We start from the raw sequence: 27,273 nt of genomic DNA, 5'->3' as shown, positions 1-27,273 counted from the left end.
GCGCGCGCAGCCAGCTCCAGCCGGCCTCTCGGGGTCCTCGGCCTCTGCCTCGTCCTCGTCCTCATCCGGTGCCTCCTCGCCCGCGCCACCCGCCGGGGACAGCGGCTCCGGAGCTGCGGGCAGCGACAAGCTGCAAGGGGCCGCGAGCCCCCAGCCGCCCCGGCCTCTCGACCCCACCCCGCCCCCCACCCCCGGACCCCCAGACGGGCCCGCCGTACCTGCCATGGCCGCTCCGCCCCAAGCGCCCCGCGCCCCGCGCCCGGTGCGACTTGCGCGCCGCTGGCTCTTTCTTCCCGGCACGTGACACGGCTCCGCCCCGAGGGGGAGGGGCCCCAGCCTGGGGGCGGGAGGGGGGCTCGGCCTGCCCGCGCGAGCCGGGACCCGGAGGCCTCGCGCCTGTCCACGGGCAGAGCCGGGGACTCATCCCTCCGGGACCATCGGGAAAACGGAGGCTCGAGGTCACCTTCCGCGGGAGGCGCGTGGCAACCTACCAAGCGGGGAAACTGAGGCCCCGGGCCTTTCGCTTTCCGGGAACTAGTGGCTCCACTGGGGCGGCCTGTTATTGGATTTAGACCCGGAGCTGGGGGGCGCGGGGGACTCAGTTCACTAGGACCGGGAGGGGTGGGACACTTGAGGGACCAGAAGTCTCAGCTGTGGAGACCAGGGGAGAAACCCCCGGAGAACGAGCCACAGCGCCCTGGGGCTGCAGGCCGAATGGGGAAGGTCTAAAGCGCCCAAGGCGGAGCGCCCGGCTGGCTCAGTCCGTAAAGCAGGCGCCTGTTGATCTCGGGGCTGTAAGTTCGAGTTCCATGTTGGGTGTAGAGACTACTTTAAAAATAAAAAATTTTAAGTAAAAATAAAAATAAATAAAGCGCCTAAGCCGGACGTCAGTCTCTAAAGGGTTAACTCCCATTCCCCTGGGCCGATTCCAAGGTTGGGCCCAAGCGGAGCCCAACAACCAATTATAGGAGGGTCATTTAAACTTCAACCAATAGGCAGCAGTCGTGGGATTCCCTCCAGCCAATCAATGTTAAACCGCTGCTTCCGCCAAGCGCGTAGCCCTCGGCCAATCACAGGAGCTCCCGGGCCTCACGTATCCATTCGGTTGTAGAGTTAGGTCCTGTGCCAGCCAATCAGATCCCGGGTCAGAACGTGCCCTCAGGCTGGCGCGCCCCCCGACTTCCCACGCCTCCTCGCGCCGGGCTCTCGGAGGCGGAGCCGAGTTGGGTGTTCGCGGGTCGGTTTCAGTGCCGTCCTTTGTCCCTGGCCCCTGGCCCAAGACCTTTGCTCTGCGGCGCAGAGGCACCTCCCAGGACTAGGAGTCCCCAGGCCCTGGCCGGGCTGCAGGCCGGGGGTGGGGCCTTTCCGAAACGGCTGGGAGTTACGGGCTCGGCTCGACCCCGGACCGGTGTACTCCGCCCAGTTTGAAAGCGGGGACGGGACGTTGGGGGAGGGGGGGATGTTATGGGACGGTGGTCTGCAATCAACGGACCTGGCTCCAGATCCTGGTCCACCACATCCCAGCCCTGTGACTTTGGCCAAGTGGCTCCGCTCTCTGTTTCACCGTGGCGACGATCATAATGACTCCCTCAAGGTTGTTAACGAATGGGGCATCACAAGAATTAAGAGCTGGACAAATGGGAATTAATACTCTTTTTTGTCAAGCCCACGCCTCCTGCTGCAGTTTTCCCACACAGACACCCCCCACCGCAGGTCCAGCCACCAACTGGGCATTCCCCAGCAGCCCTGGACTCTTGACCTCAGTTTATTCCCCCATGTCCTTGCCCACGTTCCTTTGACTCTGTTCCCCAAATCCTGGACCGGACCTCCTCCTCCCAGCTGGGCCCTGGTCATCACCTTGAGCCTCAGACCTCTATACACAGCCTCCACCTCATCCACCTTCCACACTGGCCCCAGAGGGATCTTACCAAAATGCAACTGTGACCACCTCCCTCCCCTACTCTAAATCCTTCTATGGCTCCCATTGCCTTTGATAAATACAATTAAAACAAACTGCTGTGACCTTATTAACCATTTATGGCACCCCCTTTTGAAAAAATTTTTAACTAAATTTAATTTTTTAAAAATATTCATTTTTGAGGGAGAGAGCAAGTGTGAGCACTAGTCGAGGAGAGGCAGAGAGAGACAGAATCCCAAACAGGTTCCACGCCCAGTGTGGAGCCTGATGCAGGGCTCTATCCCAGGACCCTGGGAGCATGACCCGAGCCGAAGTCAGACACTCAACTAACTGAGCCACCCAGGTGCCCCTATGGCATCCCTTTATGGCAGGCATTGTTATTAACTTTATTAGTTCATCAGATGAAAAGATTGCCAAGTCACACGGCTCTTGAGTGGATTGCAAAGGCTATTTTTTGCTATGTGTATGAAGTCCAGGCAGCCCTATAATGATTAAGGAAATTGAATTTGTAATTTTAAGACTCCTCAAAAATAAATCTCCGTGCCCACATGGAAACTTGTACCAAAGATTCAGAGAATTAACACCACTTAAAAAAAAAAAAAAAAGTGTCTTCCAGAAACTTGAAGAAGAGGGAACATTTTCCATTTCATTTTTTTTTTTTTTTTTGAGAGAGAGAGAGAGTGCGTGCGTAAGCGGGGGAGGAGAAGAGAGTGAGAGAGAGAGAAAAGAGAATCCCAAGCAGGCTCCACACTGTCAGCACAGATCCCTTCTGAGGGCGAGCTGAAATTAAGAGTCAGACACTTAGGCGACTGAGCCACCCAGGCGCGCGACCCCACCCCCCAATTCACTTTATGAAGTTAGCATTACCCTGAAACCAACACCAGATAAGGACGATACAAAAACATTTTAAAAAGAAAGAAAACGACAGACCGTATTCCTCATGATTACAGGCACACACACACACACACAAAATCGCTAACAAAATATTAGGAAGTAGAATTTGGCCATATATAAAAAGAATTACTCACCATGACTGAGTGGTGTTTACTCCAGGGATGCATAGCGGGTTCAGTATTCAAGAATCAATCAATGTTGGCCATCATATTTAACAGTCTGTGGTCGTGGAATAACGGTTCCCTAAAGATGTTCATATTCTAATCCTCAGGACCTGTAAATATGTTAGATTACATGGCAAAGGGGATTTAAGGTGCAGATGGAACTTAAATTTCTAATCAGCTGCCTTGAAAATAAAGAAATTAGCCTGGATTAGCTGGGTGGGGCGATGCCATCACAGGGGTCCTTAAAAGCAGACGACAGTAGTCACAACAGAAGAAATTCGGAGTGATGTGATGTAAGGATTCTGGCTGTATTTGCTGGTTTTGGAGATGGAGAAAGGGGACCATGAGTCAAGGAACCCAAGAAGCTTCTAGAAACTGGAAAAGGCAGGGAAATCGAGTCATCTTCTGAGCCTCCAGGAAAGAATGCATCTCTGGCAACCCCTTGATTTCAGTTCTGTGAGATCCACATAATACATTTGTGTCATTTTAAGCCTCCACGCTTGAGGTGATTTGTCAGAGCAGCCACAGGAAACTAACACGCAAACTAAGGAAGAAACGTCTCCGACAAGATCATTTCAACTGATACAGAAAAGGCATTGGACAAAACTCAACACCCATGCATGGTAAAAACTCTCAGCAAACTAGAAACAGATGGAAACCAACTCACCTGCAATTAATATTGTACTCGATGGGGAAAGACTAGACACTTTCCCCGTAACAGAGGGAACAGGGCAAGGATGTTCACGCTCGCCACCCGTATCCAACGCAGTCCTGGAAATTCCAGCCAGTGCAATAAGACAAGAAAAGGAAATGAGGGGCATACCGATTGGAAAGGAAGAAATAAAACTCGCCCTGTTTGCAGATGATAGGATGGTCTTCCTAGAAAATGCCAAGATGTGAACAGGAATACCTCGTTCTAAGGCGCTTCACAAATAGTGCTTTTTTTTTTTTTTTTTTAATAAATTGAAGGTTTGGGGCGCCTGGGTGGCTTGGTCGGTTAAGCGTCCGACTTCGGCTCAGGTCATGATCTCACGGTCCGTGAGTTCGAGCCCCGCGTCGGGCTCTGTGCTGACAGCTCAGAGCCTGGAGCCTGTTTCAGATTCTGTGTCTCCCTCTCTCTCTGCTCCTCCCCTGTTCACGCTCTGTCTCTCTCTGTCTCAAAAATAAATAAACGTTAAAAAAAAAATTTAAAAAAAATAAAAAATAAAAAAAATAAATCGAAGGTTTGTGAAAACCCCACATCAAACGGCACCGCTTTTCCAACAGCATTTGCTGACTTTGTGTCTCGTTTTGGTAATTCTCGTACTATTCCAAACATTTCCATTATCATTGTATACTTCTGGTGGCTCATGGGAAGAGGGCAAACTATTAACAGTACCAGGAATTTGGAAGTTGTTTCCAACCCTCATGGATGACGCTGAGAGAGAGAGACAGAGAGGCAAACCAAGAGACGGACGCCTTTAAAAAAATTTTTTTTTTTAATGTTATTTATTTTTGAGAGAGTGAGCGAGCGGGGGAGAGGCGGAGAGGGGGACAGATGATCTGAGGCGGACTCGGCACTGACAGCAGAGAGCCCGATGTGGGGCTCAGACTCACGAACCTTGAGATCATGACCTGAGCCAAGGTCGGACACTTCAACCAACAGAGTCACCCAGGAGCACCTGGGGACGAAGGAGTGCACTTGTCCTGATGAGCACTGGGTGTTGTATGGAAGGCACTGCTGAATAACTATGTTGTACACCTGAAACTAACATTACTCAAATTTAAATAAAAGCTTCAAAGATTTTTTAAAGTGTTTATTTGGGGGAGGGGGGCAGGGGCAAAGAGGGAGGGAGACAGAGGATCCTAAGCGATCCTAAGCGAGCCCTGTGCTGAGAGCAGAGAGCCAGACTCAGGGCTGGAACTCAGGAGCTGTGAGATCCTGACCTGAGCCTAAGTCCAAAGGTTAACCGACTGAGCCACCCAGGCGCCCATAAATACATTTTTTTAAGTACAGTCTACCTCCCAACGTGGGGCTCAATCGCATGACCCCAAGATCAAGAGTCTCTTCGTACTCGTCCCACTGAACCAGCCAAGAGCCCCTGAAATAAAACCTTCTAAATTTTTTTTTAAGGTTTATTCGTTTTTCAGAGGCAGAGCATGTGGGGGGAGGGGCAGGAGAGAGGGAGACAGAATCGGAAGCAGGCTCCAGCTCTGAGCCATCAGCACACAGCCCGACGCGGGGCTCGAACTCACGGACCGCGAGATCAATGCCTGAGCTGAAGTCGGACACTTAACAGACTGAGCCACCCAGGCACCCCTTAATAGATATTAAGGCGCCCCTTAGATAAATTTTTTTTTAATTTTTTTTTAATGTTTTATTTATTTTTGAGACAGGGAGAGACAGAGCATGAACAGGGGAGGGTCAGAGAGAGGAAGACACAGAATCTGAAACAGGCTCCGGGCTCTGAGCTGTCGGCACAGAGCCCGACGCGGGGCTCGAACTCACGGACCGCGAGATCATGACCCGAGCCGAAGTCGGCCACTTAACCGACTGAGCCACCCAGGCGCCCCAGATAAATTTTTTTTTTTAAAAATGGAGACGCCGGGGCGCCTGGGTGGCGCAGTCGGTTAAGCGTCTGACTTCGGCTCAGGTCACGATCTCGCGGTCCGTGAGTTCGAGCCCCGCGTCAGGCTCTGGGCTGATGGCTCGGAGCCTGGAGCCTGTTTCCGATTCTGTGTCTCCCTCTCTCTCTGCCCCTCCCCCGTTCATGCTCTGTCTCTCTCTGTCCCAAAAATAAATAAACGTTGAAAAAAAATTAAAAAAAAGAAAAAAAGAAACATTAAAAATGGAGACGCCTGGGTGGCTCAGCAGTTGGTGGCTCAGTTGACTCTTGTCAGAGTTGACATCTCCTGTCTGCTCCCATTGACACACAGGTGCGATTCCTATCAAAATCCCAGCAAGATTTTTTTTTTTGTAGATTTAGGGAAGATTGGTACAGCAGGCAGGCAGCTTAAGGGGCACGCAGACCTTCATGCGATGTCCCTGTTGTGTCCCCTCTGGACACACGCACTGCCACTCGGGCACCAGGCTCCTCCCTTTCTCACATCCAGACCTTTGCTTAGCCAGGTCCCTCCTCCCGGTGCGCCCTCTGCCCAGTCCCCGCTCAGCACCGAGAGCCTCCCAGTGGCTCCCTCGTCGTCCCCCACCCCAGCGGGCCTCCCAGACTTCTTGGGGAGACCAGAGAGGCTGGGATTTCCCTAGGACCTGCCCGGCCCAGCACCCGCCCAGCACCTGGCAGGGGAGGGAGCTGGGGAGCTGACAGGAGAGAAAATTCCCCTGGAACCGGTTTCTCTGCTCCCTGGCCCAGCTGGGGCACCCACCCCGGGGAGAGGCCAAGGCCAAAGACCCGGGCCACCATGGCCTCAGCCCTAAGCCCACCCCGGGTCCCCAAACCCAAAGGCGCTCTACCTTCACACTACCACGAGAACTTTCTGGAGAAGAAGGGACCCTGTGATCGGGTAAGGCACTGCTGAGCTCCTAGGCGGCTGCACTTACCTCTCTGAGCCTGGATCTTCACACCGGGCCGAGGGGGCGGGGTGGGTAGAGGCTGGGGCCGGGCGCCTGCTGGGGGTGCTGGAAAAGGTTCTGCCCACCATCTGGCGGTCTCTGACTCTGGTTTATCTCTTTCTCTGTGTCTCTCCCTGTCTGCCTCCCTCTGTCTCCCTCTTGGTCTCTCTTCTCTTTCTCTTGGATACAAACAGATCAGGGACTTCCCCCAGGAAGTGGAAAACCTTCTGGCTCCCAGGTCCCAGCCCCACAGTAAACTTGAGCCTCAGCTGCAGGGGGGGGTGGGAGGGTGGTCAAGGCCAGGAGAGGTAGCTGAGGGGGCCGCATCTGGCAGGACCAGAGACGGATACAGGCCCAGTCCCTCCTTCCCTGAGGCGCCCCACCCCCCACACTTGTCTCATCTTCTGCTACAACCCCAAACACCCATCCACTGCGTTCCCTGGCCACCCCCACCGCCACTGCGGATTGCGGATTGCGGATTGCGGTCCCCTCCTCCTTTCCTTGTGCCTCCAAGTGCCCACCCCCCACCGCCCCCCTCAGGCCTACACACCATCTAGGCCACAGGGGTCCCCACGTCTTCTTGACTCCCAGGCCTTGTGCAAGGGACTCTCCGTCGTTGTGCCTCGGTTTTCTCTATTACACAATGGGTATAGTAGGGCCGTAACCATGGTTACTGGAGAAGGGGTAGCCTTCAGGGGTCTGGGGTCCTGACTCCCCAAGCACTGTTCACTGGTATTAACGCACCCAATTCCTTCAGCAGCCTCTGCGGTAGGTTCCTCTTTATCGCCATTTCATGGGTGGGGAAACTGAGGCACGGAGAGCTTAAATACCTTGTGCAATGGCGTATAGTGGGTACAGGACAAAGCAGGTCTGACCTGCTGAGTTTAATCACTTACTGCTCTGCTCCCAGGGCCGAGCACATGGTAAGTCCTCAGTAAATGTCAGTTAAATGTATCTACGGACAGATGGGTAGGTGGATGGATGGGTATGTCGATGGTTGGACAGACATAGAGACGGATGGGTGGGTGGGTAGATAAGTAGATGAACAGATGGATGGGCAGGCAGATGGACAGATGGACAGGTGGACGGATGATGGCTACTGGGCATCAATATGAAAACTATCCTCATTATCATTACGGACTAATGAAAGTACCTCCTCCTCCTGGCAGTCTTCCCGGATTTCCCAGTTGAAGGGCCTTTCTCCAGATCTCAAGGCCTAGGGTTTGTCCCTCTCGGGGTACTGATTACTCTTCCCTGGAAGATTTAGTATCTATGCTTTCTTTTTAGTTTTTAAACGTTTATTTATTTTTGAGAGACAGTGTGTGAGTGGGGGAGGGGCAGAGAGAGAGAGGAGGGAGGCACAGAATCGGAAGCAGGCTCCAGGCTCCGAGGAGCTGTCAGCGCAGAGCCCGACACGGGGCTCGAACCCACGAACTGTGAGATCGTGACCTGAGCTGAGGGTGGACGCTCAACCGACTGAGCCCCCCAGGTGCCCGAGTATCTATGCTTTCTATATTCTTCTGGAAGACAACCTATTTAGAAACAGAAGCCATGTCCCATATGTAGTATTTTGCCTCTGCAACAGAACTGGGTGCAGAGTAGATGTTCGGGGAATATTTGTTGGAAAAAATACAAACAAACCCATTCTCTTACCATCTGAGCTGTATCAGCCCCCTTGGACCACCAGAGAGTTAGGACGTTTATAATTCAGAATCCTGGGGGGAAATCCTGAATCGGCAACACTTCTAGAGTCCAGAACCTTGTGAAATTCTGAGACTGCAGACTCAGGCCCAGAGGAGATCCCAATAACTATTTATGGGGTGGACAAGGAAAAGGGGGTGTATGTGTGCGAAAATGGGTACATAGATGGGTGGGTGGGTGGACGGTTAGTTCAACTTACTCCTGGATCTCCTACCTCTGTACACTGGCCAGGGGCGGGGCGGGGGCGGGGCGCCGCTCTGCATTCCCCATTCCATCAAGGAGGATTCTTTGGTCCTTTCTCAAAGAACAACAGATCCCCAGAAGTTGGGCCATGGATGGGGAGGGCCTCCCAGAGAAGGCAACGTTCGTTCAAAGACCCAAAGCAGGTGATGAAGGAAACTGTGATGATCTGGGGAAAGAGTCTCCAGGCAGAGGGAACGGCCAGCGCAAAGGTCCTGAGGCAGGAGTGGGTGCCATGGAGGTACCCGGATTTCCCTTCTCACCTCCTTCTCTTTCCCTACCTTTGGTCCCCAGGATTACAAGAAATTCTGGGCAGGCCTCCAGGGTTGCACTCTCTATTTCTATAATAGCAATCGGGACTCCCAGGTAAGGAGGGGAATGAGCTGGTCGCCCCCCCCCCGCCCCCCTCCTTTGACCTCAGGGACCAAGCATAGGGGGCGGGTGTTTCGGGCAAGCCAGAGGGCCTCGGGAGCCACAAGCCTGGCGCTCAGACCCCTGCTTCCGGATCCCCAGCACGTGGAGAAGTTAGACCTAACGGCACTTGTGAAGCTCACAGATGACCCACCCTGGGGAAGCTCCCGAGACCCAGGTACCCATTTCAGCCTGGTCCTCCGGAACCAGGAGATCAAGTTCAAGGTAGGCCCCTCCCTCCTTGTCACACTTACCACTAACACACACTAGCACGGAGTCGCACGGAGGCTACCACTGGGTTGGTGACACTGGCCGAGTCACTTGACTTCTCTAGGCCTTGGGTTCTTCGCCTGCAAAATGGGACAGTACACAGAGAGGAGCCAGAACAGCACGCGAGCCACAAGGATGGACCCCCGGCCATCGCTCAACCTTGCAGCTAAGGTTGTCGAGCGCCTCCCGTGTGCCAGACATTCTCCTGGTTGCAGGGAACAGGACAGTTAAAACTCCTCACCGTTGTGGAGTTTGCAGTCGAGCGGGGGAGGCACGCAGTACACACTACAAGTGTGTAAAACATATCTGGAGGGGCAGATGGCAGGAGACGCTTGGAAAAAGTGCTAGGGAAAGGACGGAGCACGCTCAGGGTTACCATGTTAAACAGGGCGACCGGGGAAAGCCTCACTGAGACCCGCAGGTGAGGGAACCAGCACGTAGATACCTGCGCAAAGGCTCGTGTGTGTCTGAAGAGCCTGGAGGAAGAAGAGGAAGAAGAGGAGGGGGGAGGGGGGAGGAGCAGGAGGCTGCTGGGCAGAGGGAGGGAGGAGGGCAGGGAGGGGACAGGGCGTGCGGTGCAGGGCTTTGTGGGCCCTAGGGAGGACTTGGGCTTTTACCCCAAAGCAGACAGGAGCCCGGGGAGGGTTTAGAGCATTGGCGATACAGGATCTGATTTGTATTGTTTTCAAACTTGACGTAGTAACATTAAAGAATTCTATCCCACTTTCCTGAGGACTTATGATGTCCAGACATCCTAAAGTAACCCGGGTCCCAACTCGTTTAATCTTCAAAAGAACCCTTGGAAAACAGTGACTATTATTGCTCGCTCCCATTTCACAGATGAACTGACCGAGGCTCATCGCCACGGGCTCTTTTTCTGTCCCTCCGCAGGTAGAGAGCCTGGAGTCTCGGGAGATGTGGAAAGGCTTCATCCTGACGGTGGTGGAGGTAAGACTGGGTGCCTCCTCGGAGACCCTCTTTTCTCCTCCCACGCCACAGTCCTCAACCAGGCCCCCAGAGTCTCCTACACGGGTCTCACGCTGGCGGCCTCTGAGCCCAACGCAGCCCGCAGACGTCCTCTGTTTTCGCCAACAGTGTTAAAACTGTGAAAGTGATCTGCCATTATTTAAGAGCCAGGAGTTTTTGTCAACACTCCTGATGTCTGCTTTAGTCCTTTGTCCCCTGTCTGGCCCCGCAGCCTGTAGAGTTTTGAGACCCTACATTCGAGCATCTGATCTGTCCTTCCCCTCCCTGAAGTCTCTTCACCCCTGCCCTGAGGAGGCGCAGGGTCGCTCTGGAGCCCCCGGGCCCGGGTTCCCATCCTGGCTGCCTGGGCCCGCACCCCGACCTCAGGGTGCCCCTCGGTGACGGGGGCACCAGCCGCCCGTGCCCTGACGTCCAGGCGCCCTCGGGTGCCTCATCTCCCCTCAGCTCCGCATCCCGTCCAACCTGACCCTGCTGCCCGGACACCTGTACATGATGGCCGAGGCCCTGGCCAAAGAGGAGGCGCGCCGCGCGCTCGAGGTGCCCTCGTGAGTGCCCGGCCGGGCCGCGCAGCCCCGGGACGGCGGCGGGCGGAGGCGCGGGGCCCAAGGGGCGGCCGGCGGGGTCTGCGGGGAATCCCGTCTTCCGGGACTAGGTCCACGTGCCGGGGGCGGGGCTCCGCGGGAGGGTGTGGCCGCGCCCCAGGGGCGGGGCCTGCGCGGAGTGAGGGACGCGTCCCCCCCAGCTGCTTCCTGAAGGTGAGCCGGCTGGAGGCGCAGCTGCTCCTGGAGCGCTACCCCGAGTGCGGAAACCTGCTGCTGCGGCCCAGCGGGGACGGAACGGGCGGCGTGTCGGTCACCACCCGCCAGACGCTCAATGGGTGCGCATGCGCGGCTCAGGGATGGGCGGAGGGACGCGGTCTCCGGGGGGCGGAGCCAGAGTTCGGGGGGGGGCGGGCGTGGGATCCCGAGGCCGGCCCCTCCCCGGAATGGGGGTGGGGTCCACGCCTGGGGGCAGAGCCAAGGGCCGGACGGAGGACCCCTTTGGGGGAGTGGTTAGATCCTGAGGCGGGGGCGGGACTCTATAGGTGAGGTCAGACCCTTGGGTGAGGATGGGCTCTTCGGGGCGGAATCGGGGCCGGGTCTGGACCTCCGGAGCAAGGAAGAAATCAAACCCAGGGGTGGTAACCAGCCCTTTGGGCGGAGTCAGGACTTGTGGGTGGAGTCATAGGCCGGTCTTCCCCTTGAACCAGGGTGGTTGAATCAGGCTTTGGAGGTCCACTTTGGGGACGGATCAGAGCCTGGCCCTAAATCCTTCTTTGGGATAGCCAGGTGAAGGGTAGGGCCACATCGAAGGCGGAGTTAGAACCCACGGGCGGGGCCTCCCGGGGGTGGAGCCATCAGGGCGTGGCCCTCCACATCGAAGGCGGAGTTAGAATCCACGGGGCGGGGCCAGAGGAGGGGCGGGGCCTCCCGGGGGTGGAGCCATCAGGGCGTAGCCCTCCTTAGGTGCAGTGCCAAGACAGCGGCGGGGTCTTCCTGGGGGGCGGGGGTATGCAGTCAGTAGAGGGCCTGATTCTCCCGGGAGAGTCACGCCAGGTCGGGGCACGGTCAGTGTGCGGAGGACCAGGTTAGCCCCTCCGTGGGGGCGGAGCCAGGACGAGGGGCGGGTTCCTCCTGGGCCTGCGCCAGCCCCCTCACTCACCACTTCCTGGGCAGGTCGTCGGTGGTCCGGCACTACAAGGTGAAGCACGAGGGCTCCAAGTATGTGATCGACGTGGAGGAGCCGGTGAGCGTTGGGCTGGGGTACGGGAAAACGCAGGGTGGGGGCGCCTGGGTGGCGCAGTCGGTTAAGCGTCCGACTTCAACCAGGTCACGATCTCGCGGTCCGTGAGTTCGAGCCCCGCGTCAGGCTCTGGGCTGATGGCTCGGAGCCTGGAGCCTGTTTCCGATTCTGTGTCTCCCTCTCTCTCTGCCCCTCCCCCGTTCATGCTCTGTCTCTCTCTGTCCCAAAAATAAATAAAAAACGTTGGAAAAAAAATTTTAAAAAAAACGCAGGGTGGGGGTCTGCGCCCCTTCCCCAGCAGCCCCAACTGCGACCTCTACCCGCCTCCAGTTCTCCTGCGACTCACTCGACGCAGTGGTCAACTATTTCGTGTCGCGCACCAAGAAATCGCTGGTGCCCTTCCTGCCAGACGAGGACTATGAGAAGGTGCTAGGTGAGTGCGGCCTCAGGGAACTCCGGGAACCCAGTACGTGCCTCTCCCTCCCCTGCCCCCACGGGGCACCCCTGGGTCAACCCCCAGCCGCTGCGCCTCCCCTAGGACCACTCTCTGTTCCAGGCTACGTGGAGGCGGATAACGAGAACGGCGAGAGTGTGTGGGTGGCACGCGAGGCCCCCGCGCCCCGAGCCCCAGGTGATGCCCCCGCCCTGCAGCCACCGCTGGGCCATAGTGCAGACAGACCTGGGACCTATATGGCGCCGCCCCTGTCCAGTCTTGGACCCAGAGTTACAAGGACCCAGAAATTACCCAGACCCTGCCCTCCGGGTTGTGGAGGGGGGGACAGAGCTGGACACACTTCCAGCCCTGTGGGGCTGAACCTGGGGCTGAAGACAGCGGTGCCTAGAGTTGGGGAGAGAAAGGGGGGAGGCTTCCTGGAGGAGGCGGTGTTTGCTTAAGGCCTCAAAGGATTTCAGTAGGTTGAGATGGGCAATGGAGGGGACGGAGGGCTCACCTGGACCGACATCTACCCAGAGATGGGAACCGGGGTGGCTATTGAGAAAGGGGTGGGGGGCAGATCCCGTTTACAAGGCGGGAAGAAGATGCTAGGAAGGCCTCTGGGCTGAGCAGACGCTGGGGGCCCCTTGTGCACAGTGGGCACGAATGTGCACACATACACACGTGAACACTCACAAACACGAATTGCGTCCACCTGCACAAGCAGCTCACGTGCAGACACGTGCACGGACAAGGGCTCCGCACATGCACGAACACTCGTGTCACACGATTCCCGTCCCGCGTGGCGCACATACACATACCTTAAGCCACAGTCACGTGTGTGGACACGAAGGCTCACTGGCGAGCACAAATGTGGACACGTACAGGCACGTGGGTGCACACGCTAACGTAGACAAATACTAGCACCCTCGCAGTGTCAGGCCCGTATCCACGCATTCGGGTGCATGTACAAACCCTCTGCCTGTATTCGACTATGCAAATTCACTCGGTGTGCCAGATTATGCGACACAGGGACGCAGACACCGACTCCTGGGTGAGCGTGTGTAAGAACCACGCACGCGCAGGGTCACACGCGTGAATCTAGCAACTGCGTTTCTCACCAGGTCCCGCGCCCCCCTCGGGTGGCCCCAGGCAGCTGCCTCCCGTGCCCGTCACACCTGTGTCGAGCCAGAACAAGCTGACCCCACTCCCGAACGAGGACGAGAACTACGTGATCCCCATCGCACACACCCCAGCCGCCACCTACGTGAACGGGGACGGTAGGCGGGCGCGGGGGGGAGACGGGGACAGGGGAGGAGGCTGAAAGGTGGACGTGACGTGACGTGCCACACCTTTGTCCACACAGTGCCTTCCCCTAGTCGGCCAGTCATCCGGAAGCCCAAGAATGTGGCAAAGGTTCAGGCAAAGCCTCCAAAGCTACCAAAGCCACCCGTTGTGCCCAAGCCAGGTAGGGGTCCCGCCCCCGAGCCCTTCCCTTGTCCGGTGGAGAGCCGGCCTCAGTCCCTCCTCTGCCCCCTCCTCCAGAGCCCCAAGGCCTCCACGGCGGCCTGGCCAAGAAACCGGCGGTCAACTCAGCGCAGGCTTTCTTCCCCACGACAGGTGAGGCGTTTGGGGGTCCGTGTGGCCGGTGACCCGTGCTGTCACGCGGGACCCACACTCCGAAGGGCCCCACGCTTGGCTTAACGCTGTGCGGTCTTGAAACCCCTCAAGGCTTTTGAATAGATTTTCATTTTCACGGGGCCCGCAGATTCTGCGGGTGGGGTGGGGGGACAGCGTGGGCTGGGGACCCCTGATGCGGCTGAAGTCCCCCCGCCCCCCCAACCAGGCCTGGCGGATTTGACCGCCGAGCTGGAAGAGAAACTGCGGAGGAGACGGGCGCTGGAGCACTCGGCCGGCCACCCTGGGGACCTGTGAGCCAGAGAGGCGGACCCCTCCTCCCAGAATAAAAGCTCAAGTGACCCCGGGGCCTCTGCGTCTGGCCTGGGGGGGGGGGGGGCGGGAGGCAGTGAGGGTCTGGTAGACGTCTGCCCACAGCTGGCCCCTCTTAGCAAAACCTGCCACCCGGCCCTACAAGAAAAGCCCATTTTACAGCCAGGAAAGCCGAGGTCCAGAAAGGTTTGGGGCACACTCAGTGCCACCCAGCCCCAAAGGACCATCAGCACGGCCTGGCCAGTGATTGACCTTTATTAGGACGCGAGGTGGGGAGGAGGGCCCGCCCCGGGGCCCGCCGCTCCCCAGTGGTGACCCCCGCAGGAGTTAAGGCTCCAAGCAGCAAGAGAGGAAAGGGTGCTGGCTGAAACACCCGAGGCCTGGGAGGGCCCCCCTCTGGATCAGCCGGGCGGGGCGGGCGGTCCAGGCGCCTAGGTGAGGCTGGTGTTGGAGCTGCTGGTGGCACTCCCCCGCTTCTGCAGGCAGCGCACGGAGCTGGGGACCTGCAGGCCCGTCGTCACCTGGAAACTACCGCACCACACCTGGGGCACAGGGGGAGGGGGGCAGGCGGGCTCAGGAGCAAAGCCGGCACCCGGCGCCGCCCCCCCCCCCCCCACCCACCTCGATCCCCGCCACGGAAGGGTTCTCACCGTGAAAGCGGGCAGCAGTGGCTGTGTGAACTTGGCCTTGAAAGTGTGCAGCAGCTGTTTGGTCCGGGCGTTGTAGAAGGACAGGAGGCCTGGGACGGAGGCAGAGCGACAGGGGGACCGATCAGGGGATCGTGGCGGAGGCGGGACGGGGAGAGGCGGCTGGGGACGCGGCCCGGGGCGCGGGGGTCACCTTGGTGGAAGTCACAGTGCACGCCCAGGCAGTCGGGCACGGGCGCGTCCAGCACCTTGGCCTTGTTGGCGTGCTTGGCGGTGAAGCTGGCCTGCAACCAGTTGTTGACGTGCAGGCACCAGGACGCGGCCGTCTTGCCCAGCTGCTCGAAGCGGCCCAGGCTGCGGTAGGCCACCCCCACGCCGAACGCCTTGCTGTCCGGCTCGAAGCGCACCTCCCAGTAATGCTCCCCGCCGTCGATCAGCGTGTCCCCTGTGGGGCGGGGTGCAGTCGGGTCCCGGGGGGCCTTGCGCCAGGGGGCGGCCACCTGGGTACCCCTCAGTCCTCGGCCGCGGCTTCCGGGCCGTCCCCGGGCCTCAGCCGCCTCCTCTAGATGCTCCGAGGGCCCGGATACTCGCCAAGCCTCAGCTCATCCTTTCGGGTTCTCTGCCGGTGCAGGCTACTCGTTCCAGATACCTCCAGGCCTTAGAAGCTTCCTCCAGAGCAGACGATTCCTCCCCGTGTTCAGACACCCCTCGGTCCTCAGTTCTCTCCGACACCAGATCACCCCCAAACCCTTGCGCCTGGCGGACTCCCAAGTGTTCCCGCGGGCCTCGAATCCCACCGGAGCGCAGAGTCTCGCCGGCGCGCCGGGCCCCTCTCCTACTGCCCTGTGAATCTAGGGTCTCCCCGGACCCCCAGCCCCTGGTGGAGGCCAACTTCCTCCAGGCCCGACTGCACATCCTCTCCTGCCCCCGCCTCCCTCACGGCCCACGGCCCTCTCCCGTCTCAGCTCCTCCCTGACCTCAGCTACTCTCCCAACCACAACCGGGCTCCTTCTTCCCAGAGGCCCCGTAGCCCCCTCTCAGGTGTCAGCCACTCTGCAGAACCCCCACCCCTCCCCCTGCTTCCTCCCCGGACCCCACCTCTCGCCAATCTCAGATGCTTTCGGGAAAACCCAGCTCCTCCACAGAACCCCAGCTTCTCCTCAGGTCTTGGCTTATCCCCAGGACGCGGCTACTCTCTAACCCCGCCCCTGCCCGGGTACTACTGACCGCACTGACTCCTGCACCGCCCCCCCCCCAGCCTCTTCTGGGAGCCCCCTTCTGGACAGCGACGATCCCCCTGAACCCTGGTTCCTCCGTGGGCCCCATTCACTCCATCGCTAGCTGTCTCCCACACCAGCGACTCTCTCTGGCTCCCCCACAAACCCGGCTGCCCCGTAGGTGACCATTCTTTCCAGCTACTCCACAGACCCCAGGACGCCCCCTGGCCGACCTCCAGGCCACAGCCTCCACAAGTTCTGCCCCCCCCACCCCCAGGAAGCCCACCCCCTCCCCCCTCCCCCCGGCCAGTCCTCAATTCCTCCAGCACCACATTATTGGAACCATTCCCAGAAAGCTTTGTTGGTGGCTGCCTCAGTTTCCCCAACCAAAGGAGTTCTCTCCACCCCCCACCATCAGGGCCCTGCCCAGAGTGTCCCCTCTGCCCTCCTGTCTTTGCCCCTCCTTACCCAGCACCGTGTAGGACTCGGCCGTGAAGCGATCCCGGCCCCCACGACCGGAGGGCATCCTCTTGGGAGACGGGACGCCTCTGTGAGTGACAGGGAGAAGGCTCAGAGCAGCCCTTACTGTCCCCACAGGAGGGTTTCCCTGGCCCCTCCCCGCCGGCCGCGGTCTTTCTGTCAGTCCTTCCCAGGACTTGGCTCTTTTCACGCACTGGGCCCCTCCTTCCAGAACACACTTCCTCGTCTGGAAAACTACTCAACTGTCAAAACCCAGTTAAAACTCTCTTCTTGGGGCGCCTGGGCTAGTCGGTTACGCATCTGACTTCGGTTCAGGTCGTGATCTCACGGTTCATGAGATCCAGCCCCGCGTCTGCGCGTCAGCGCAGAGCCCGCTTCAGACCCTTTGTCTCCCTCTCTCTCTGCCCCTCCCCTACTTGCACGCACTCCCCTCCACCCCCCCCCCCCGCCCCGAAAATGAATACACATTATAAAAACAAATCTCCTCTCCCTTCTCGGGCTCCCTCTTTCCACCCCAGCCTTGACCACGCTGGGCTCTGGGTGTCCCTGCCCCGTTTGACCTCCTCCACGAGAAACTCAGGGAGGCCAGGGGGCAGGCTACCTGGCGGGGGAGTTGACGGGAGACGCCGTGCGCCCCTTGCCGTCCTTCTCGCGAGCCTTGATGTCCTGCACCTTCCCGCCCATGGCGTCCCACTCCACGGAGAGATCATCCACCCGCAGGTTCTGGTGAGATGTGGACGCGTCCAGGCGGAACATGAACGCTGGGGCCGGGCAGACGTGGGAGTCACAGAGATGGGGAAACCCGGAGAGACACAGAGAGAGAGACAGAGAGACAGACAGTGACCAAGACAAACCATGTGACAGGGACGGAGAACAGAGAGCGACAGCAGGGACTAAGAGAAAACGAGAGAGGTTGCCGGGCTCAGAGACAGACGGATACAGAGCGACAGGCAGCAGGACACCAAGAAAGACAGACGGGGCAGAGCCGAGGGCCAAGGGAGGGAAGGCTGAGGGCTTGTTGCCTGAGGGTCCCCTAGGTCTGGAGCCATTTTCAAAGCACTGGTGGTGTTTCTGCTGGAGGGTAATCACAGGAAGGGGCCCGGGCTATAGCACGACAGTTAGGCTAGACTCTAGAAAGTCCTCCTCACAGAGCACACAAAGGTGTTGCTGCAGGAGAGTAAGCTCGGGCTTCACTACTGATATCCCATCCCCAATTCTAAGAGCGCTTATCTATTTCTTAGGAGAGAGAAAGAGAGAGGGAGGGTGTGTGTGTGTGTGTGAAAGAGAGAGAGAGTATAAAACCCATCCAGGTATAATGGGCTCAACTGCAAAAGCGAAAAACCATGGCAGGTGTATATTAGACACTCAGGTTAAGGAAGCTACTGGGGACTAAGCTCCGAGCTTCCTGGCAGCCAGAGCAAAAAGAGTCACGGAGCCCTGATTAGAAGATGCTCATTACACATCAGTACCTGGGGCCCCAGGGCGAGGGGTTATGGAGTCACAGCCAGGGTAGGGGTGGGAACCAGTCACCTGGTGTCTCCAGGGTCACCGACTCGGAGAACTCGCCTGCAACTGCCTTATTACAGGCCTTCACACGGAAATTCATGTATTTCATGTCAAACTTGAGACCTAGGAGCAACAGAGGGATCTCAACGTGGCGTGCACTTTGAGCAAAAGGCTACAGGTCCCTGTGTCCCACGGTGGTCCCAGTACTCATTCTAAGGAGCACCTTGCAAACGACATCTTATCCCTGAGACACCATCCTTGCCCTCATTTACCTGTGGTACTATGGGTACTTGGCTCCGCCTCCAATCCAGACTGGCCAATCAGGATGCTTAGGGACACAGTAACAGCGATTGGTTCAGGAATGGGCACGTGACCCAAACTGGCCAATCAGAAACTTCCCTGGGACTTTGGGCTGGTATTATAGGGAAGAGAGTTACTGTCTGAGGCTGGCCAGCCGGGAGGAAGCTCCTCTAGGGAAAATCTGTCAGTGCATTTGGCAAGCCTCCTTCAGAATGTCGCATCCACACGCAACAAAGGCAGGGAACAAAGGGGAATGAGCCATTTGATTTGCTGGAACCCCTCGATCTCCCCGTGCTTGGTTAGTTAACGATATTCCCTACTTCTAGGATATGTCCCCCGCTTTCTTTCTTTCTTTTTGGGTTCGTTTCTTCCAGTCTTCAAAAATAAAAAGCAGCTACCCAGTTGTCCTTCCCCTCAAGCTAAACCTCTTTGGAGAGCTGTCTACACCCTCACCCCTTCTCTGCTGCCTCGCTCACTCTCCCTCCTCTGGCCTTTGTCGGTCCCCCACCTCGCAGGACCTCCTGGCTGACCACTCCTTCCCTCCTGGAACATTCTCTCCTTGGCAGCCACGGCACTGTTGTCTCTTGGCTCCCCCCTCTGTTTGTTCTCCCTAGGTCTTCTTTGCAGGCACTTCCATCCTCAACACCCTTAAATGTCAGGGTGACTCTGTCTGGGGCTCTTATTCGTGTCACCGTGCCCCTGTCCCCTTCTTGCACCTCAGACACCATCCATCCACCAGAGCACCCACTGCCCAACCCCTGGCTCAGACCGCATGCCCAGTTGCCTCCTGAGTGTTCCCCCTGGGATGCCCGTCCTCTGATCATCCCAAACAGTACTCAGCGCCCCCTGCTCTAAAACCTCCCATAGCTCCCCTTTGGCCCATTCTTCCTCTCACTTCTCCCCACAGATGTTGTTCTCTCCGCAAACCTAACTTAGTTCCGGACACAAAGGCTCGCAGTGCTCACCTTAGCAGCATGGAGACTAAAATTGGAATCACCCAGGGGTGCCTGGGTGGCTCAGTTGGTGCAACAGCTGACTCCTGACCTCGGCTCAGGTCATGATCTCACCGTGCGTGAGATCGAGCCCCGCGTCGGGCTCTGCACCGGCAGCGTGGAGCCTGCTTGGGGTTCTGTGTCTCCCTCTCTCTCTCTCTCTCTCTCTCTCTGCCCCTCCCCCACTTGCTTGAGCTCTCTGTCTCAAAATAAATAAGCTTTAGAAAAATAAAACAAAATTGGAACGATACAGAGAACGTTAGCATGGCCCCTGCAGAAGGGTGGCATGCAAATTCGGACATAAAAGGCTCAGCGCTCTGGCCTCTGAGCCCTAGATCAGGCTGTTCTTCCTAGAAGACTCTTCTCCACCCTCCCCTCCTCTGTCGGGCCTCAGCCTGGCTGCCACCTCTTCCAGATGCCCACCCAGACTGTCTCCCCCTTGTCCGGATCCCCTTCCCTGAGAGTCCAGTACATTACTCAGCAACACCACCTACTGCCCCAGAGCAGAGATTAATTACCAACCAGAAGGCTCAGCTTCTGAAACCTGGAACCCATGTGCCTATGGGCGGTCTGGACTCACTGTGTGCTTCAGTTTCCTATTCTGCAAACTGGCAATCGCAATGCCCAATCCCAAGCAGGGGTCACGTGAGGACGTGATGAGTCGAGGCATGTACATACCAAACGCTAAACCAAACCCCTCCCGACTTGTCCAAGCAACGGAGACGACAAATGACGACACGGGTTCGTTGCCTAGATGAGAGCATTCGTCCCTATGGACATCACACGCCTTTCAGTGGATTCAACGTCCTGCCCTGCGGAACGCACTCACTAGGAATGTTGCAAAAGGCAACAAGAGGGGGGTGGCGAGGGGGTGACGCATCAGGAAGCCTGGGAGGCGACAGACCTCCACGCTGACCGTGGTGGCCGGTACCTGAACTTGCACACGGGACGAAACCGCATACGGGCGTACACATGCGCGCGCGCGCACGGACGAAGGCACGTAGCGCCAGCGAAACGCGGACCCACGAGGCTCCTGTCTGTTCCTTGGTTTAGATATCGAGCTACAGTTACGGAAGCGGCTACTGGCGGATCCTGCTTCGGATTCTGCGTCTCCTGCCCCTCCCCCACTTACGCGCTGCCTCTCTGTGTCTCTCCAGAATGAATAAGTGTTTAAAAAAATAAAATAAATAAAATAAAAACAAAGCCGGGGTGGGGGGGGGGGGAGTGGGATATGTTTGTTTTGATTCCCATGCAAAGGATAATAAACCAGTAGCTTCTCAGGCCCTTTTGCTGGCTGCTGGCTTTTCTTTCCTGCAATTAGCATGCTCATTAGTAACCATGCATGCTAATTACAGATAAAGAACAGGCTGATTACAGCCCAAGAGCTGTAGCGACAGTTATCTTGTGGGCACGGCTCTCCCCGCCACTGAGGATTTCCTCCGGCGCAGAAGGCTGCTGAAACTCATCAGGGACCCCTGATTTTACCCTTCTGGAGACACTCCCCTTCCGGCTGGGGGGAATCCCCACGCTTTCTGCTTTCTTACGACTGCCAAGGAAATCCCCCAACGCTGGGAGGATGCCAGCTCCGGGGCGGGACTGTCGCCAGTCTTGCTCACTAGGGCAAGGGCAGCACCGGCAGGCGCTCAACGCCCGGAAATGAATGAATGAACGCTGAATAGGAGACGCGAGACGCCGATGGGGAACGCCTTGCCTCCCCGGGCCTCAGTCCTCTCATCTGTAAACTGGCGGTGAGACGCGTGTCCGTTGTTCGTTACGTGTGGGGCAAACATTTAGCACATAGTAAGCCCTCCGGAAACGGCGCGGTGCCTGTCATCAATATCGTTTTTATTATTATCGCTTCGTTACTCCTGATCAGCCCAGCGGGGCCCCCAGTTGATGGGGAAAAGGAGCCCGGAGGGGGCTGAGCCCAACGGCGCTGGGGGTAGGGGGCGGGGTGGGTGTCAGCAGCAGGGCTGAGCTGCTTACCGGTCAGGGTGTACTCCGTCTGCCGGATGCCCTCGATGACCATCCACGGCTGCTCCTCCTTGAGGCGGGGCGGGCCCTCGAAGTTGGTCCGCCTGTACTCCAGCACGTAGTGGTCGATCTTGCTGTCCTCGTCCGGCATGCGCCACACCAAGGTCACGCAGTTGTCTGCCACCAGGGACTCGGCCAGGTCAATCACAGGGGCGCTGGGCACTGTCCAGGACGGGAGGGGGGGGAGGGGGGGTCAGGTCCTTTGCCTGCAAGGGCGATCTTACAGAAACCTCACCCGCCATTTAGGCCTTCTTGGGGGCCTCCTCTGGAGCCCAACCTTGGGAGCGGGGCCCCTCCGGGCACTGGGGCCTGGGGGTGGAGCTTCCACAGGGTTTCACCAGAGTGGGGTGGTGGGGAAGAGCTTCCTCAGGGTTCAGCCAACAAAGGCCTGGGCCTTCTCAGAATACCATCATTTCAGGATAATTTCTAGAATTCTCTCATAGGGGCATGGCCTTCGTGGGAGGTGGGTAGGGCTTTTCAGGACCGGGCCACCAGGAGCGGGCTTCCTCATGGCCCCCCACACACAGGCAGGGTTATCATCAGGGCCCCACCTCCCGGGGCGGGCCTCCTCGTGGCCCCACCCACACAGGCCGGTTATCCTCGTGGCCCCACCCAGGCTGGGTATCCTCGTGGCCCCACCCACACAGGCCGGATATCCTCGTGGCCCCACCTCCAGGGGCGGGCCTCCTCGTGGCCCCACCCACACAGGCAGGGTATCCTCAAGGCCCCACCCCCAGGGGCAGGCCTCCTCGTGGCCCCACCCACACAGGCAGGATATCCTCGTGGCCCCACCTCCAGGGACGGGCCTCCTTGTGGCCCCACCCAGGCAGGGTATCCTCGTGGCCCCACCCCCAGGGGCGGGCCTCCTCGTGGCCCCACCCACACAGGCAGGGTATCCTCGTGGCCCCACCCCCAGGGGCGGGCCTCCTCGTGGCCCCACCCACACAGGCAGGGTATCCTCGTGGCCCCACCCCCAGGGGCGGGCCTCCTCGTGGCCCCACCCACACAGGCAGGGTATCCTCGTGGCCCCACCCCCAGGGGCGGGCCTCCTCGTGGCCCCACCCACACAGGCAGGGTATCCTCAGGGCTCTACCTCCAGGAGCGGTGCCTTCGGGATTTCAACGCCAGGTTTACCCCAGCCTTTCTCAGGCTACCCTAGACTCCTGGGCCATTTCCCTGAAAGCCAGGCCGGGAGAAAGTTCCCCTCTCACCAGGTAGGAACTTGAGTGCCTGCAGCATCCTGCGCTCCTGTGCAAAGTCCACCATGAGGTGACTCATGTTGTCGCTGACCTTGGCTTTCAACGACAGCCGGAAGGCAGGCGCCATCGTCACACTGCAGGGAGGAAGATAGAGGCAGCCTGCCTGCAGGCATCTCAAAAGGGCCCAGGCCTCTGGAGCGGGCGCGGGAGACCCAGTCCCCTTTGTTCTGGTTCAGTGCGCTGGGCCAAGGGACCCCACCTTCACACCAGGGACAGGGCACTGGGGTGGGAACCAGATCCCGGCATCTTACCCATCTTTGATTTGCTTGGCAGCCTAGAAAAAGGGACGGAATAAAATTCAAAGTGTTGTCTTCATTGAATCAGAAAGCCACTACACAGACAGGAAGACTGAGGCCCAGAGTGGGCCACTTGGCAAAAAGTCCCCACCACTCGGGCAGAAACACTTGGCTGTGCCCCAAAGGGATAGGGGGCAAAGACAGGCTCCTACCCCCACCCGCAGTGCCCAGTATATACAGCTGGCCAATTTGGCAGATAAAAATGCAGGGTGCCCAGTTACCTCTGCGTTTCAGATAAACAAAATGATTTTTTACTATAAATGGGCCCCATTCAATATTTGGGACATATATTGAATATTTCATGGGATATATTATATTCAAAAATTATTCATTATTAAATTTAAATTTCAGATCAACCACAAATAAGTTAAAAAAATTTTTTTTCAGTTTATTTATTTTGAGAGAGGAGGGAGAGACAGAGCACAAGCAGGGGAGGGGCAGAGAGAAAGGGAGAGAGAGAATCCAAAGTAGGCTCTGCCCTCTCGGCACAGAGCCCGATGTGGGTGGCATTCGATCTCACAAACCGCGAGATCATGACCTGAGCCGAAATTAAGAGTTGGATGCTCAACCGACCGAGCCCCCCAGGCGCCTTCCACCGCGAAGAATTTTTTAGTATAAGTATATCCCATGTGCTCTTTGGGACATACTTCTGAATGCTGCCCGGGCCACACTTATACTAAAAAATCACTCATGGTTGATCTGAAATGCAAATGTAACCGCGTGTCTATATTTTAGCTTGTAGTCCTACCAGTATGGCTTCTGAGGCGCCCACCTGAGGGAAGTCCTCGCTGTCCGTGGCCTGCAGGGTCTGGTTGGCCGTCTCCAGAAGCTCCTCTGAGCTCTCCAGGGCCCGCGTGCAGGCAGCCAGCTGGTTCTAGGAGTAGCATGGCATTCAGGGAAGAGACACCTCACCCCACTGCGCCAAACTCTCGCGGTCTCCCCCACTTTGTGGGATTGGGGACACCACGCCTTTCTCCAACTCTAGGTTGTGGGGGTGGGGAGGCTGCAGGGAAATCGGGGCTCACTCCGGGCAGCACAGCCGAATCGGCTGGGGAATCCCTTTCTTGAAAACTCACACGCCCAGACCCCACCTGAGCCTTGGGGCCCCAACTTCTCCCACGCTGGGAAATCTGGGATGTTAGGAAGTTGTCCGGGAGGTTCTGATGCAGCCCCGGTGCCTCCGTTAGAGTCCTAGACCCCCTAGGGGCTGTACGTGGCAGGGGTGGGGGGGTTGGCAAGAGGCCATGCTGTCGGATCTGGGGACCCGTGGGAAGGGCTGAGAAATCGGAGGCGTTGGGTGAGGACAGGAGGGGAGGAGCAGCCCGACGTGGATGCGGTGAAGGAGAAGGGGGTGGGGGTGGGAGCAGGGACCGAGAGGGAGAGCAGGTGGGTGCACGGATCACGGCCAGGGAAGGGGCAGAGCAGAGGCCAGGAAGCAGAGGAGGTGAGGCCAAGGCCACTGGGGTGTCTGTTCTGGATCCGGGAGACACTCGGGGGCACCTCCAAGAGGCGGTGTGGGAGGAGGAGCAGGTGTGGAGGGAGACCCTGAGGCCAGCTGGGCTCTGCTGAGTCTGAGGGGTGCAGTGGGGGGGGGGTAGGGTCTGGGTGACGGTCCGGAGCGCCCCCCCCCCCCACGCCGCCCCACCTGCAGCTCGTAGGTGCGGCTGGCACGGTCCTGCTTGATCTTCATCAACATGCCCTCCTTCAGCTCCTCCAGGAGGGAAAAGAGGGACTGGAACTCCGCCTCCAGGTCTTCCTGCACCTTGGTGGAGTTGGCCTTGGGGAGACGTTGTGGGGTCAGGACGGCCAGGATCGGCCAAAGCCCAGGCTCAGACGGGGACACGGAGGCCCGGACGCGGCAGCCGGGCACAGTCCGACGGGCATCGGCGGCAACAGGCTGGCTAACTCCCGTGGCTGCCCCCCACCCCCCCAGCCCTTCTGGCCCACGAACTCCCCACCTCCTTCCGTCCCTCCTGCAGAGGGGACTTCCTCACCTCCACGTTCAGCAGCATTTGCTTGAGGGAGTAGATGAAGCTTTGAATCTCTTCATTCTTCACAGCCAGCGTGGTGATGATCTTCCGCAGAGCCTCCTGCCCCCGCCCGAAGCAGGCACACGCCAAAGCCGGTAAGCCCCTCGGCCAGGCCCGGCACACACCCCCCCCCCAAACTTGGGGCTCCCCACTCCGCCTTCCTGGGATCCAGGAGATGTGGGAGCCACCGTGCCAGTGAGCTTGGGCACCGCCGTGAGGCAGGCCCTGGGCGAAGCTCTGGCCCTACCTCCCCTCGCCTGGCACGTGCCCATTTGACAGGGGAGGAAACTGAGGCTCAAAAAGAGCCTCTGGGGAAGGCGCCGACCCTGGGCCGGAGCCAGGTCGGCCTCAGCACAAAGCCTTCAACCTGAGGGCGGGGCATGATCTGGGGTGAGGGGCCACCTTGGGAACAGGGATCGGGAAGAAGAAAGGAGGAACCTGGGAACGCGGGGCCAGAGGGCCCAGGCCACTGGGGAGCGGGGCAGGGAGGTCTGGGGGAGGGGACGGAGAGAAGAGAAGCCGCGTGGGAGGATCCCGCTGGGGCCTGGAGCCCTGACCCGGGCCTCCCACGGGAGGGACCCCCTCCTGGCCCCTCTTCTGGGGGTGCGGGATCGGTGGGATCACCTGTGCGGAGCCGGAGCGGCGTCCTCAGGGGCGGGGCGGGGCAGAGACCGGACACCTGGTCCGCAGTCCGCATGGAAGGCGTGGGGGATGGGCCAGGCTGGGGCTGGGATGCTGGGCGCCGGTGGGGGGCTTGGAGGGGATGCGCCTGGACCCGGGCCAAGATGATGAGAGGTCGGGGCGACGGCGGGGGGGCGGGTTGGGGTGCTGGGTCCCGCACTGGGGGGCTGGATCCCGGCGGGGTGGCGGCGGGGGTGGGGCCTCGGCCGCAGAGCAGCTGCGGGGGTGGGGGTGGGGGGCGCTGCGGCAGCACCTGGTCCCCTCCCCTGGTCCACCCCCGCCCCGCCCCGCCCCGCTCCTACCCTCTGGTCCTCCATGGCCGCGGCCCAGGTCGTCCCCGGCCCGGCCCGCGGGCCCCGCTCGCTCTTCTGGTCCTCAAGCCGCCTTTGCCGCGACCACGAGCCAATGGCCCGCCGAGCCCTCCCCGCCGCCGCCGCCGCCGCCGCCGCGCCCCCCGTCAGCGCTCCATCACTGGCCGCAGCGCGCAGGCGCGCCCCCCGCGGCAGCCTGGGAAACGTAGTCCTGCGCTGGGGTCGCTGAGAGCCGGGACCCCCCCCCCCCCCCCCCCAGAGCCGGGGGCCGACGCCGGTAGCGATGACGGAGCTGGCGAGAGCCCGGGACTGGGAAAGAGCTTGCCTGGGTTCGGGTGATGACCTCGAGCCCATCCTTCCTCCCTGTAGTGCCTCAGTCTCCGCACTCGAGCACCCCCGCAATTTCGTGGCTGCTCCTCAAACTGGAAGGCCATGCCCACCCCTCCCGCGAGATCTGGCCCCTCACTGCTCACGCCAAGGTCCAAGAGGATGGTCTCCTGCCAATGCCTTCTTTCTCTCTCCGAGAAAAATAGCCGAACTCCTATACATCCCGCAAAGCCCCGGCATCTCACATCTCCGCCTCCAGCAGCCTCTCTGCCTGACCGGAATCCACAAGGCCAAGAATGTCTGTGTCAACCTTGGTCTTCCCGGCCAGCCCGGGGCCAGATCTCCCCAGGATCTCCAGCATTGCCTCTCAGCAGAGGGTGGGGGGAAGGGTAGAGTTTGAGAAAGTCCAAGGGAGGCTGGCAGCCTGCGCCGGGGAGGCTGGGACACTGTATCTGCTACGACAGTGTGGTCAGAGTGCCGCCGCCGCCGCCGGGGGCCATCCTGTGGTTGACAGGAACGATTCTGGGGCGCACGCAGGCCCTCTTCTTTCCGGGTTGAAAAAGAGGTCACACTGTGGTCGGGAGCCAGACACTGAGGCCTAGGGCCTGTCCCCTCCTCCCACCCTGGCGAGTGACAGATGTAGGGCTGGGAGAAATTTCAGAGCTTATGAACCCCCTCAATTGGGCCCCCAAACTTCTCCGCAAGCTATGGGGACAGGGGAACCCCCCCCCCACCCCCGCCCTGTACCCGTTGGGGGACCTGGTACCCTCAGCACAAATCCATTGCTCTGAACCTCAAAGGACGACATTTTGGGGGCAAAATAATTGAAGATGGGATTCTGATCTTCAATCCAGGATCAGGCCTCTCCTGCCTGCTCCCTGCCCCCCCCCCCC

General features: G+C 59.0%; 4 protein-coding genes and 1 pseudogene across 5 annotated transcripts in view; 3 read left to right on the top strand and 2 right to left on the bottom strand.

Moving 5' to 3' along the window:
* MPND (MPN domain containing) overlaps positions 1-287 on the bottom strand; it is a 9,008-nt gene extending 8,721 nt beyond the window's left edge. Inside the window, exons 1-2 of the mRNA XM_049639640.1 lie at positions 219-287; positions 1-113 (exon numbers count right to left, since the gene is read on the bottom strand). The exon at positions 1-113 is cut by the window's left edge and continues 13 nt beyond it. Of these exons, the coding sequence (XP_049495597.1) occupies positions 1-113; positions 219-225 (120 nt within the window). The 5' untranslated portion in view covers positions 226-287. The remainder of the gene's footprint in view (positions 114-218) is intronic.
* Positions 288-6,112: 5,825 nt separating this feature from the next.
* Positions 6,113-14,330, top strand: STAP2 (signal transducing adaptor family member 2). The gene is made up of 13 exons (XM_049639638.1): positions 6,113-6,477; positions 8,762-8,833; positions 8,981-9,103; positions 10,040-10,096; positions 10,580-10,680; positions 10,878-11,012; positions 11,851-11,920; positions 12,248-12,350; positions 12,474-12,548; positions 13,475-13,630; positions 13,717-13,818; positions 13,896-13,970; positions 14,197-14,330. Exons 1-13 carry the CDS (start codon positions 6,376-6,378, stop codon positions 14,283-14,285), a joined length of 1,260 nt encoding a protein of 419 aa, XP_049495595.1. The 5' UTR covers positions 6,113-6,375; the 3' UTR covers positions 14,286-14,330.
* Positions 14,331-14,569: 239 nt separating this feature from the next.
* Positions 14,570-26,059, bottom strand: FSD1 (fibronectin type III and SPRY domain containing 1). Of its 2 annotated transcripts, none has more exons than XM_049639636.1 (13): positions 26,045-26,059; positions 25,026-25,121; positions 24,677-24,808; positions 23,804-23,905; positions 22,987-23,009; positions 22,688-22,809; positions 21,429-21,638; positions 18,175-18,273; positions 17,270-17,405; positions 16,633-16,733; positions 15,141-15,392; positions 14,951-15,039; positions 14,570-14,842 (listed from the first exon to the last, which is right to left on the bottom strand). In XM_049639636.1, the coding sequence occupies exons 1-13, from the start codon at positions 26,057-26,059 to the stop codon at positions 14,732-14,734; spliced, it is 1,488 nt and encodes a 495-aa protein (XP_049495593.1). In that variant the 3' UTR covers positions 14,570-14,731. The 2 variants fall into 2 exon arrangements, with proteins under 2 accessions (XP_049495593.1, XP_049495594.1); XM_049639637.1 differs by having other exon boundaries at positions 16,633-16,712.
* On the top strand, positions 19,661-19,759 carry LOC125931135 (uncharacterized; annotated as a pseudogene).
* A 277-nt stretch (positions 26,060-26,336) lies between the features above and the next one.
* The window catches only part of TMIGD2 (transmembrane and immunoglobulin domain containing 2), an 8,872-nt gene continuing 7,935 nt past the window's right edge, over positions 26,337-27,273 (top strand). Inside the window, exon 1 of the mRNA XM_049643195.1 lies at positions 26,337-26,388. Coding sequence (XP_049499152.1) covers positions 26,337-26,388 — 52 coding nt within the window. The remainder of the gene's footprint in view (positions 26,389-27,273) is intronic.

This window comes from Panthera uncia, chromosome A2 (genome assembly GCF_023721935.1).
Source record: "Panthera uncia isolate 11264 chromosome A2, Puncia_PCG_1.0, whole genome shotgun sequence".
Classification (NCBI taxonomy): Eukaryota; Metazoa; Chordata; class Mammalia; order Carnivora; family Felidae; genus Panthera; species Panthera uncia.
The sequence above is the reverse complement of the archived record's forward strand: the minus strand, read 5'-3'. Positions and strand labels throughout refer to the sequence as shown.